The 13,878-nt window shown below is 36.7% G+C and overlaps 1 protein-coding gene across 1 annotated transcript; it reads left to right on the top strand.

Annotated features, from left to right (window-relative positions):
- The first annotated feature begins 11,656 nt into the window (after window positions 1-11,656).
- On the top strand, window positions 11,657-12,625 carry Or9k7 (olfactory receptor family 9 subfamily K member 7). Its single transcript, NM_001000062.1, has one exon. The coding sequence runs from the start codon at window positions 11,657-11,659 to the stop codon at window positions 12,623-12,625; it is 969 nt and encodes a 322-aa protein (NP_001000062.1).
- The last annotated feature ends 1,253 nt before the right edge of the window (window positions 12,626-13,878 follow it).

Genomic DNA, 13,878 nt, shown 5'->3' with positions numbered 1-13,878 from the left:
TACCACATTTTCTGTATCCATTCCTCTGTTGAAGGGCATCTGGGTTCTTTCCAGCTTCTGGCTATTATAAATAAGGCTGCGATGAACATAGTGGAGCACGTGTCTTTTTTATATGTTGGGGCATCTTTTGGGTATATGCCCAAGAGAGGTATAGCTGGATCCTCAGGTAGTTCAATGTCCAATTTTCTGAGGAACCTCCAGACTGATTTCCAGAATGGTTGTACCAGTCTGCAATCCCACCAACAATGGAGAAGTGTTCCTCTTTCTCCGCATCCTCGCCAGCATCTGCTGTCATCTGAGTTTTTGATCTTAGCCATTCTCACTGGTGTGAGGTGAAATCTCAGGGTTGTTTTGATTTGCATTTCCCTTATGACTAAAGATGTTGAACATTTCTTTAGGTGTTTCTCAGCCATTCAGCATTCCTCTGTGAATTCTTTGTTTAGCTCTGAACCCCATTTTTAAATAGGGTTATTTGTCTCCCTGCGGTCTAACTTCTTGAGTTCTTTGTATATTTTGGATAAAAGGCCTCTATCTGTTGTAGGATTGGTAAAGATCTTTTCCCAATCTGTTGGTTGCCGTTTTGTCCTAACCACAGTGTCCTTTGCCTTACAGAAGCTTTGCAGTTTTATGAGATCCCATTTGTCGATTCTTGATCTTAGAGCATAAGCCATTGGTGTTTTGTTCAGGAAATTTTTTCCAGTGCCCATGTGTTCCAGATCTTTCCCTAGTTTTTCTTCTATTAGTTTGAGTGTATCTGGTTTGATATGGAGGTCCTTGATCCACTTGGACTTAAGCTTTGTACAGGGTGATAAGCATGGATCGATCTGCATTCTTCTACATGTTGACCTCCAGTTAAACCAGCACCATTTGCTGAAAATGCTGTCTTTTGTCCATTTGATGGTTTTGGCTCCTTTGTCAAAAATCAAGTGCCCATAGGTATGTGGGTTCATTTCTGGGTCTTCAATTCTGTTCCATTGGTCTATCTGTCTGTCTCTGTACCAATACCATGCAGTTTTTATCACTATTGCTCTGTAATACTGCTTGAGTTCAGGGATAGTGATTCCCCCTGAAGTCCTTTTATTGTTGAGGATAGTTTTAGCTCTCCTGGGTTTTTTGTTATTCCAGATGAATTTGCAAATTGTTGTGTCTAACTCTTTGAAGAATTGGATTGGTATTTTGATGGGGATTGCCTTGAATCTGTAGGTCACTTTTGGTAAAATGGTCATTTTTACTATATTAATCCTGCCAATCCATGAGCATGGGAGATCTTTCCATCTTCTGAGGTCTTCTTCAAATTGGGTATTTCTTATTTACATTTCAATTGTTATTCCCTTTCCCAGTTTCGGGGCCAACATCCCCCTAACCCCTCCCACTCCCCTTCTATATGGGTGTTCCCCTCCCCATCCTCCCCCCATTACCACCCACCCCCAACAATCACGTTCACTGGGGGTTCAGTCTTGGCGGGACTAAGGGATTCCCCTTCCACTGGTGCTCTTACTAGGCTATTCATTGCTACCTATGAGGTTGGAGCCCAGGGTCAGTCCATGTATAGTCTTTGGGTAGTGGCTTAGTCTTTGAAAGCTCTGGTTGGTTGGTATTATTGTTCATATGGGGTCTCAAGCCCCTTCAAGCTCTTCCAGTCCTTTCTCTGATTCCTTCTATGGGGGTCAAATTCTCAGTTCAGTGGTTTACTGCTGGCATTCGCCTATGTATTTGCTGTATTCTGGCTGTGTCTCTCAGGAGAGACATGCATCCGATTCCTGTCAGCCTGCACTTCTTTGCTTCATTCATCTTATCTAATTGGGTGGTTGTATATGTATGGGCCACATGTGGGGCAGGCTCTGAATGGGCGTTCTTTCAGCCTCTGTTCTAAACTTTGCTTCCCTATTCCCTCCCAAGGGTATTCTTGTTCCCCTTTTAAAGAAGGAGTGAAGCATTCCCATTTTGGTCATCTTTCTTAAATTTCATGTGTTCTGTGCATGTAGGGTAATTCGAGCATTTGAGCCACTGACTTTTAATTGCATAGAGTGCTGATGACAGAAGGGCAGATCAGGTCTACCTGTGTTAGAATTCCTGGTTAGTAAATAACAACAGTGAAGAAATGGCTTTTATGTGCCATTAAAAGACATAACTAAATCAAGAGGGAAATAATATGGTCAAATGATAGATACTATTTGCTAATGGTGCTGGCAATATTAAGCAACAAAGAAAGACTTGTAAAATAAACATATAATCACAGTCTCAATTTCAAACTGAATAAAGTAACATTACATAGTCTATCAAGAAAATGTATGCTTAAAAGAATTAAAAATGGATAATATTGAGAGTGGACCCTGCCTGAATTCCAAGTTCTGTCATCATTATTAAGATTTGGATCTCAATCTGAAGGGACCTGATCAAAAGCTCCCTACACCCAAATCCCGTGGGAGGGAGAGCTAAACCTTCAGAGGGGCAGACAAGCCTGGGAAGCCAGAAAAGGCTACACTCTGCCCACATTTCTGACTCCAGAGGAAAACACCTAACACCATCTGAGACCCTGGCGCACGGGGGCCCCGGGAAAAGGTGGGGCAGGCCCTCCTGGTTGCTGCCCTCATAGAGAGCTCAAAAGCAGCCCCCTAAGAGCAACTTCAGCCACAGGACCATAGGTAAGACCAACTTAACTGTTAAAAGCAACCTGCCTGGTAGCCTAGGGCAGGGGCCACAGGAAGAGCTGAAGACCAGTAGACAGGAAAGACTACACAGCTGAAAGCAGAACACTCTGTTCCCATAATTGGCTGAAAGAAAACAGGAAAACAGGTCTACAGCAATCCTGACACACAGGCATATAGGACGGTCTAGCCACTGTCAGAAATAGCAGAACAAGGTAACATCAGAGACAACCTGATGGCAAGAGGCAAGCACAGGAATCCAAGCAACAGAAACCAAGACTACATGGCATCATCAGAGCCCAATTCTCCCACCAAAGCAAATACTGAATATCTAAACACACCAGAAAAGCAAGATCTCGATTTAAAATCACATTTGATCATGATGATGGAGGACTTCAAGAAAGACAGGAAAATGTAAATAAACAAGTAGAAGCCTATAGAGAGGAATCACAAAAATCCCTGAAAGAATTCCAGGAAAACACAATCAAACAGGTGAAGGAATTAAAAATGGAAATAGAAGTAATAAAGAAAGCACAAAGGGAGACAATCCTGGATATAGAAAAACAAAGGAAGAGAAAACGAGCAACAGATACAAGCATCACCAACAGAAAACAAGAGATAGAAGAGAAAATCTCAGGAGCAGAAGATACCATAGAAATCATTGACACAATGGTCAAAGATAATGTAAAACGGAAAAAGCTACTGGTCCAAAACATACAGGAAATCCAGGACTCAATGAGAAGATCAAACCTAAGGATAATAGGTATAGAGGAGAAGTTAAGATTCCCAGCTCAAAGGACCAGTAAATATCTTCAACAAAATCACAGAAGAAAACTTCTCTAACCTAAAGAAAGTGATGCCCATAAACATACAAGAAGCCTACAGAACTCCAAATAGATTGGACCAGAAAAGAAACTCCGCCTGTCACATAATAGTCAAAACACCAAATGCACAAAACAAAGAAAGAATATTAAAAGCAGTAAGGGAAAAAGGTCAAGTAACATATAAAGGTAGACCTATAAGAATTACACCAGACTTCTCACCAGAGACTGTGAAAGCCAGAAGATCCTGGACAGATGTCCTACAGACCCTAACAGAACACAAATGCCAGCCCAGGTTAGTGTATCAAGCAAAACTCTCAATTAGCATAGATGGAGAAACCAAGTTATTCCATGACAAAACCAAGTTTACACAATATCTTTCTACAAATACAGCCCTACAAAGGATAATAAATGGTAAAGCCCAACATAAAGAGGCAAGCTACACCCTAGAAAAAGCAAGAAACTAATCCTCTTGGCAACAAAACAAAGAGAAGAAAAGCACACAAAGATAACCTCACATCCAAATACGAATATAACAGGAAGCAACAATCACAATTCCTTAATACCTCTCAACATCAATGGTCTCAACTCCCCAATAATAAGACATAGATTAACAAACTGGATACGCAATGAGTACCCTGCACTCTGCTGCCTACAGGAAACACACCTCAGAGACAAAGACACTACCTCAGAGTGAAAGGCTAGAAAACAACTTTCCAAGCAAATGGTCTGAAGAAGAAAGCTGGAGTAGCCATTCTAATATCAAATAAAATCGATTTTCAACTATAAGTCATCAAAAAAGGTAAGGAAGGACACCTCATATTCATCAAAAGAAAAATCCACCATGATGGACTCTCAATCCTCAATATCTATGCTCCAAATATAAGGGCACCTACATACATAAAAGAAACCTTACTAAAGCTCAAAACACACATTGCACCTCACACAATAATAGTAGGAGATTTCAACACCCCACTCTCATCAATGGACAGGTCATGGAAACAGAAATTAAACAAAGACATAGACAGACTAAGAGAAGTCATGAACCAAATGGACTTAACAGATATTTATAGAACATTCTATCCTAAAGCAAAAGGATATACATTCTTCTCACCACCTCATGGTACTTTCTCCAAAATTGACCATATAATTGGTCATAAAACAGGCGTTAACAGATACAGAAAGATAGAAATAAACCCATGCGTCCTATGAAACCACCTTGGGCTAAAGCTGGTCTTCAATAAGAATAAGGGAAGAACACCCATTTATACATGGAAGTTCTACAATTCTCTACTCAATGATAACCTGGTCAAGGAAGAAATAAAGAAAGAAATTAAAGACTTTTTAGAATTTAATGAAAATGAAAGTACGACATAGCCCAACTTATGGGACACAATGAAAGCTGTGCTAAGAGGAAAACTCATAGCTCTGAGTGCCTGCAGAAAGAAACAGGAGAGAGCATATATCAGCAGCTTGACAGCACACCTAAAAGCTCTAGAACAAAAAGAAGCAAATACACCCAGGAGGAGTAGAAGGCAGGAAATAATCAAACTCAGAGCTGAAATCAACCATGTAGAAACAAAAAGGATCATAGAAAGAATCAACAGAACCAAAAGTTGGTTCTTTGAGAAAATCAACAAGATAGATAAACCCTTAGCCAGACTAATGTGAGGACACAGAGTGTGTTCAAATTAACAAAATCAGAAATGAAAAGGGAGACATAACTACAGATTCAGAGGAAATTCAAAAAATCATCAGATCCTACTACAAAAGGCTATATTCAACAAATCTTGAAAATCGGCAGGAAATGGACAATTTCCTAGACAGATATCAGGTACCAAAGTTAAATCAGGAACAGATAAACCATTTAAACAACCCCATAACTCCTAACAAGCTAGAAGCAGTCATTAAAGGTCTCCCAACCAAAAAGAGCCCAGGTCCAGAAGGGTTCAGTGTGTAGAATTCTATAAGACCTTTATAGAAGACCTCATACCAATACCATCCAAACTATTCCACAAAATTGAAACAGATGGAACACTAATGAATTCCTTCTATGAACCCACAATTACTCTTATACCTAAACCACACAAAGACCCAACAAAGAAAGAGAAATTCAGACCAATTTCGCTTATGAATATTGACGCACAAATACTCAATAAAATTCTGGCAAGCCGAATCCAAGAGCACATCAAACAGTCATCCACCATGATCAAGTAGGCTTCATCCCAGGCATGCAGGGATGGTTTAATATACGGAAAACCATCAACGTAATCCACTATATAAACAAACTGAAAGAACAAAACCACATGATCTTTACCCTGGCTTTTATTCTATTTCCTACTAAATGAAACAGAATACTTTGGATCCAAAGTTGAAGAAACTTTGGATTCTAGGGCTCATAAAATTAAAAGAAAGAAATCCCAAAGAATCTGGAGTGCGGAAAATGTAAGACACAAAAACAATTCAAAGGCTAAAAGTCAAAACTTAAGATAATGGATTAAAGAATCAATTTGGACTGAAATATAAGCCAAGACATAAAATGAATATCCATAGTTCAGGTGTCTCTATACTTGTGGCTGTGTATTCAAACAGTTGAAATAAAGGTGCACACAACTTATGAACTAGTGAGGAAATAGTATTCAAAAGCATAGTCATAATACAGACCAGAAGTGAATACATGGTCAAGCATTAAAATGGTCATATGAGTGAGAGTACTTAGGGTTCTAATTATTGCTTGGAACTTTCTTTTATGATATTCAAGAGAAGTAGGAGTTTGATTGCTAAGGGGTACAACAATGACAACTTTCTGTTTCGATTGACACATTAGATTTTATAATTGTTTGCTTACTGTGCATGCCTCTTCCATAATACACCTTATTGTAATTATAGGCCTGCCCAATTGTGCATAGAAATAGATGATAAATAAGGGATTCTGTCTATAATTCTACTAAGACTATATGTTTTACCCTGTTATGTATGTACCCAAAGTTGTCTATGTTAGATCAGTTGAACTCCCCTCATAACTGGATAGAACTGAAATGCAATTGAAAAGACTGAATAGCCAGGCATGGTAACACATTCTTTTAGGTCCAGCATTTGGGAGATAGAAGCAGGCAGAAATCTATGAGTTCAAGGTTGGCCTGGCCTACATACCATGCCCTAGTTCATCCAGGTTACATAGAGAGAACTTGTCTCCAACAAAAAAAGTGTCTAAATAGAAAATGTATTTGATGCTATTTGGGGGGAAAAGAAACTAATGCCACTATTTGGTTAGCATTTAGTTTAAGGCAGGTGGGGGAATCTTAGATTGTCAGCAGGTCGATAGGTGAATTGTTCAAAAAAAAAAAAAGCATGTATGTGTAGTACCTGCAGACAAAAGTCCTAGGTAGGTAACAATTTTCTTGGTGTTTTGGGGTAGGAATATGGATATAACTTGAGCCAGGTTAAGTCCCATGTCGCTAAGTTATTTCCTTAGCTTGCTTTTCTCACTATGTGCCTATTTTTTCTTTGTTAATGACATTAAACTATTCTAACAATGACACCCACCCCCCAACATCAAATCGTGGCTAGGTATGCAATGTACAATGCCAAATTGGGAAGAAAAGTTAACTCAGAAATTTGCTAGTTAAATCTTAATGTAAGCTCTTTTCTGTATGAAGAATTATGAGTTTAATAAATCCCACTGGGGAGAACCTACGATTGTTGGAGCAAATTAATAATGAAAGAAATTTTGAGGTTGTAGTTGAAAATATTAAAAACTTTCAGAAGTAGAGTGGCACCTGTTTTTGGAAGACACATTTCTTGCATGTGTATTGTTTCTACTCAAACACTCAAATTATTTATATACCTTAAGATATTTTGTTGGGCTTTTGTCCAAGTGGTGGTCAAACTACAAAATTTTGGCATAAGGTTTTAGCATTTTTTTCACATCAATGGTCAAAAATAGTGTGTACCAGAGAAGGAGTTAATGTTGCTTGGAAGTCCATTTTATCTTCCTATTCATTACAATTTATAGTCACTTGCCACCCTGGCGTATATTAATCTTGATTGTAAAAGTACAGAGTTGGACTGTAGTTTTTAAGCTAACACTATCTTGTTAATGGATTAATTATTTTATTCAGGATTTTTTATGGCTGACATATTCAAGCTGAATTTAATAATTCCTACTGCTCAGAAAAATAGTTTCTGATATTAGACATCTTTAAAGCAACTTAGAAATCATCCAGATATTGCAAAAGAGATCCTAAGAGAAGGAAAGGATGTCTCTAGGCTTGGTGGTATACAGATGTCATTAGGGCACCAAGGAAGTTGAACCAGGAGGATCGACACACATTTGAAGCCAGACTAGGTTACATAGTGAGCTCCAAAATAGCTTGAGCTAAACTAAGATCTTGACCCAACATAAATGGATGATAGTAATAAAGAATGTTAAATTCAGTCACAAAAGAATGGAAGCTAACAAAGCCTTGTGAAAGCTGGAAGGATGTTAGTGGTTAAGGTAGCAGCAGCTGTAGAGACCAGGTTACTGTGTGGACTCTGTGGCATCTAGGTAGGACAAGCTACAGAGAACTAGAGAACTAGAGAACTAGACTACAGCTTAATATGAAGAAACTTTTTTTAAAACATGGAGATTGGTCCAAGATGAGTTTATGATTATCTCAAGAGTATTTAACAAGCAAAGAAATCACACATGGTGACTGCTCTTCAGGTAGCCTCATGGGATGGCCCCAAACTTTGTTCTTGTTATGAAATTTTAATTGACTTCTTTTCTAGCCTACTCTCAGAGGGACTTTGTCTTCCAAAGTCCTAAAAAACTTTGATGCTGCAATTCTCTGGAACCATTTCATGGGATTAAAAGTAAACTCGTACTACCCTAGTTCTGGCTGTTGCTATTTTCACAGCCATCTGGGATCAGGGATATTGTTACTTGGCTCTTATATCCATTTTGCTTCAGTCTTTAGTCTGAGGTCTGTTAACATGGAGCTCTGTATGCAGCTAAATTTATAGAATAAGTCAGTGCCACTTTTTCAGTTTTGTCAGAGAAATAGAATTCTCTCAGCAAACTGAGGTGATCCAGAGACCATCATTTTAGTGTTTGGACAAACAATCTCAACAAGTTTCCTAACAAGGTAAAACTGAAGAGAGAACAAACTTTAATAACAGGAAATGGAAAATTATGAAGTTAGGTAGAGTCACCAAGATGTGCACAGTGCATTTATGAGGGAAATTAAATACTATTTAAAATGCTTAATTTTGATCTTGTTACTTTGTAAATTTATCTTCCATTTAGAATAAGTAAAAAATTGGAATTCTTCAACTTTGTGTAAGAGAGGTTGCAAGAGAGTATAAATACAAGACCCTGTACAAATATAAGGTAAGAATGTTTATCAAATACTTACTTATTTTCATCATATAAAAAGAAAACCCAGGATATTAACTAGATACTTAAAACATAATTTTCTTGTAGATCCAAATGTGTTGATATAATTTAGTGATTATTCAAGTTAGAATAAACTTTGAGAATTGTATTCTATTACCTAAAGAAAGATAATGGCTAAATCTGATTAAAAATACAATATTTGCTATTTAAAGTATAGTTTGAGTTAAATGAATTCTATTATGTCATTGCTTTAATTTCTTTTCTTAATAAGTTTCACAATATCAAAACTTCTCCATTTCCTGCATTTCAATTATTTCATATATAATATTGGTCATTGGTAGTTATTAATGCAGATAAGCCTTTCAAAGCCTGTTTTCATAATTTTGTATGCAAGATATGGACACCATAGATTTAGTGATGGTTTAGGTTACAATAGTCAGCTTTTATTTCTAGGTAGATTGAACATTTTTCTGAACCCAAAGTTATCTACAATGTGACTGAAATACATGCTGGAGCATTTACAGCCAGGTTTGCTCTTAAAGTCACCTGTACTAAGCCTGCTGTGCTCTGACAACCACTTAACTATAACCTTCAGCATTGCTACTCTAAACTATTTTCAAATGTGTTTTTTAAAAAAATCAACCCTGAGTCACCGAGTGAGTTAATATGTTATTGGTCATTTAGCAGTAAACTGAAGATCACTGTCACATCATGACAAACCCTTCATAAAATACATTCATGCCGTAAATAATCCTGAATTGAATATTTTTTAAAAACTTCAAATTCAGCGCCAAACAATTCTTGCCATAGAGTAAATACTTGTAAATACTGACTAATACTTGTAAATACTGACTTGTAATACTTGTAATTAACTGACATTAATCAGTGGTCAGTTAGATAGAGATTACCTTTGAAATATTATGCTGTTTTCTTTGGTGTAGCAACAAAGTAGCTCTTGATTTGTTATAGAAACTGAGATTTCTTACTTTCTTCTCTTTTTATTCTAAAATTTGATTAAACATCAAAGAAAATTAAACTTGTAACATTTTCCCAAAAGTCTTGCTAACATAGCAATGACATAAAACTAGTAGCTTAAGATATATAATAAAATTTTAATACACCCAAATTTTTCAATGATCATCACAAGGAAGCTCGCAAGCTTATGATTTGCCGTGGAAGGCAGATATGTGCAAAAGGAGTCAGTGTGTCTTAAAGGCCTTCCTGTATCCTGTAAAAACATTCCTTTCCCACTCCAAATGAAGAAATGGCGAATACGTGAAAGCAATCTTCACAGGTGTGTACCTGAGAGGATACTTTCTATTCTCCAACAAAGATAAACACTCTGATCTGCCTTACTCAGTAAATTTAGTTCATGTCTACTACCACTGAGATCAAACTATTATAAACCTTTCAGAATGAACTTCAGGTACATGGAGAGGGGTAAAGATGCAGATCAAGAATAGCAAATATGGTTGTGTCCCTATTTCTATGGATTCAAATTTGCATGTATTAACTTTATGAACTTTTTGAGAAATTCATTGAAGGAAGCATTGAATAAAAGATATTAGGGAAGCTTTTGGGTTCTGAAGCAGTTTTGTGATCTAGAGAAAAAATATAACTATACTTTTTTATAATTATTGAGTTATAAAGTCAAAAGGAAACTGCATGTTGCCATTTTTGATTGTGGGTATACCACTCATCCCAACCCTGTCACAGAAGCTTCTTGGATCACGTGTAGGTTTATTATCCATTCCGTCATGGGAAGAATGAATAACATTTGGTTTAAATTTTACAAAAGGAAAAATGATAAAGTTATTTTTAGCTATTAGACAACTTAATTCACAATGGATGCACTTTTTTATAATTTAAGAAAATTAGAGATGCTTCAAAATAATTAAAACTGTTTTTGTTGCTTACCTATTAATCTAGAAGAACATTGAATGGTTTAGATATTTTAGAAAATCAATGAATATTTAGTCTTAAAACTACCGAGTTCTTACCATTAGATCAAGAGCTCATTAACATTTTCTGTCTAATACTTTCTTCTATGGAGTTAATGTTTTTTTTTTTTTATTGGCTCCTTGCTTTGAAGCCTCTAAATTTTTTCTCATGTTCAAAAATATTTTAAATGTGCTTTGTTTCTGACAAGTTTACACAAGAATAGGAAGAATCAAACTTCACAGGATAAAAACATGTGACACACTGACATTTTTATTTGCATTTAAATAGTTGTGTTTCATGCACTGAAAATTGGTCACTTTATAAAAGACCTCTGAAGAAAATAACTTTTGAAAAATAACTGTAGTTGCAACAGTCAATTTGATAGAAAGACCATACTACTTTGCCTTATACTCTTAGCTTTCTGTTTCTTTATTTTTATTATAAACAAGAAAGGGAAACATGCTATTAAAGAAAAAAAGATATATTAAATGATAAATTTAAACTTTAGAAAAGTATTTTTTAGTATTATGAATTTATCAGTCTTTAAAATGTCAATATCATCTTAGTCATAAGTTATAATTTATAGCTTCTTATATGATAGTACAGATATAAGAAGTATCAAAAAACATTATATTTAACACTGTTCTGGAGTAACATTACATTTTTGTCTAGTTGTGCTCCCTTAAGGGAGCAGCAAGGTGTCTCTCATCTTAGTTAGCAGCTGTGTAAACTTGGTAGGGTAGTGGATACAAAGGTTCATGACAACTATATATCTTTTAATATGTGAAGTGTTACTGGTTGTAGCTGATAAATTATGGGGAGTTTATGTGTTGATTTTCTTTTATAACCTGAAGCAGAGATTTGCCATGGGTGAGAAGGAAAGAGACAACCACTCAGAAGTGACTGACTTCATTCACCACTCAGAAGTGACTGACTTCATTCTTGTAGGCATCAGGGTCCGTCCAGAGCTCCACAGTGTCCTCTTTCTTCTATTTCTTGTTGTCTATGGGATGGTTCTTCTGGGAAACCTTAGCATGATTGGCATCATAGTGACTGACCCCAGGCTGAACACACCAATGTATTTCTTCCTAGGCAACCTCTCCGTCATTGACCTGTCCTACTCCACCGTTATTGTACCTAAAGCCATGGTAAACATCTTATCTCAGAAAAAGACCATATCCTTTGTGGGTTGTGTGGCTCAACTTTTCCTTTATGCACTTTTCATGGTAACAGAAGCCTTTGTACTCGCAGCCATGGCCTATGACCGCTTCATTGCCATCTGCAATCCTCTCCTTTACAGTGTACGCATGTCAAGGAGTATCTGTGTCCAGTTGGTGACTGGTTCCTATCTCTGTGGCTGGGTCAGTTCCCTTCTCCAAATCAGTGTAACATTCTCCATGTCATTTTGTGCCTCTAGGGTCATTGATCACTTCTACTGTGATTCAAATCCAATTGAAAAGATTTCCTGTTCTAATACTTTTATCAATAAGATGGTGTCACTTAGTTTGGCTGTGCTCATCATTTTGCCAACAATAATTGTCATTGTAGTATCTTACATGTATATCGTATCCACAGTTTTAAAGATCCATTCCAGTGAAGGGAGAAAAAAAGCCTTTTCTACCTGCACCTCCCACCTGGGGGTTGTAAGTTTGCTTTATGGCACTGTTTCCTTTGTGTATCTCACGCCTCCAAATAACCCTGAACTGCGGAAAATAGCTTCAGTGTGCTATATTTTGTTCACACCTATGTTAAATCCCCTAATCTACTCTTTACGAAACAAGGACGTAAAAGATGCCATGAAAAAAGTCTTGTGCAAGAAAAACATTTTACTCTGAGAAGGCTTGCACTCTTTTTACTGATACCTGTATCAGTTGATTGTTCCGATTCTTCCCATTTATATGGTCAAAGTTGAAGTGTACTTTAAAGAGGAGATAGCAGATCCTCAACTTTTCCAGTGCACAGCATTAATACTTTCCTGTAAACAACATTCCAAATAAGTTACTGGTGTCTTTAAGGGGATTAAATATGAGTGCTCTGCACATTGGTAAAGATCGACTGGATTTTGTATAAGTAGTATGTTTCTTACTTAGACATTAACACTATGTATGCTATGTGGATAGAGAAAGTATTTTATAGCCACAAGTAAAATTTAGATAGATAAGGTACTTTGCACCATGATTAACTCAGAAACTGTGCCTTTACACTGACTTATATGCAAATGACACTTGGTATAATGCCAGTGTTGTGCTTTGTGTTTGATGGCATTTGACAGTGTCAAGTCATAAGTATGAAAAGAAAATGGAAATAAAACATTATAGGAATGATCTATGCTGAATTAAAGGAATTAGACAGTAACTTTGAGCCAGGTGGTGGTGGAACATGCCTATAATCCCAGCACTTGAGAGGCAGAGGCAGGCTCTGAGTTCAAGGCCAGCCTAAAGAGTGAGTTCCAGGACAGCTAGGGTTACACAGAGAGACCCTGTTTAGAAAAACAAACAACAAACAAACACTAAAAAATCCATATAAATCAGGAAAGTTTAAATATTATTTCTTGAGTAGCATAAATCATCTTTACTTTCCTCTAATAGGACAAAAATAAGTTTTATAGTACTTTTCAAGTCAAACTACCTTTAGAATGGCACAATCACAAAACATACTATTGTTTTTAAAATAACTCAAGTTTGGAAATCATTTAAACTAATGTAAGACTTTAAATTTGCACATATGAAAAGCTAGACCCCTTTTGTGTATGTGTATACATGGATGTATTTATGAGTGTGCATTAGTTGGTTCTGGTGTGTGGGAAAAGGTGAATAAGCAGCAGGCATCAGTTGAGACAAGGGTTATCCTGACAGCACCCCAGTTTTGGTAGATGCCAAGGGAAGTCAGGTGTTTAAGAAAAAACCACTCTGAAGTCTTTGTTTTACAAGCAATTTAAATAATGCTCAAGTAAACAGTGCCTAAGTCTAGGATCTATCATTAGACACAAAAACTAAGTCCAAGAAATAGAGTACACTTGCCAGTTGAGCCATAGACTCAATAAAATGTAACGCAAAATGCAGACTTTGATTCAGTTTTCTGCTTTTGT

The sequence above is a fragment of the Rattus norvegicus genome, chromosome 7 (assembly GCF_036323735.1).
Source record: "Rattus norvegicus strain BN/NHsdMcwi chromosome 7, GRCr8, whole genome shotgun sequence".
In the NCBI taxonomy this organism is placed as follows: Eukaryota; Metazoa; Chordata; class Mammalia; order Rodentia; family Muridae; genus Rattus; species Rattus norvegicus.
The sequence above is the reverse complement of the archived record's forward strand: the minus strand, read 5'-3'. Positions and strand labels throughout refer to the sequence as shown.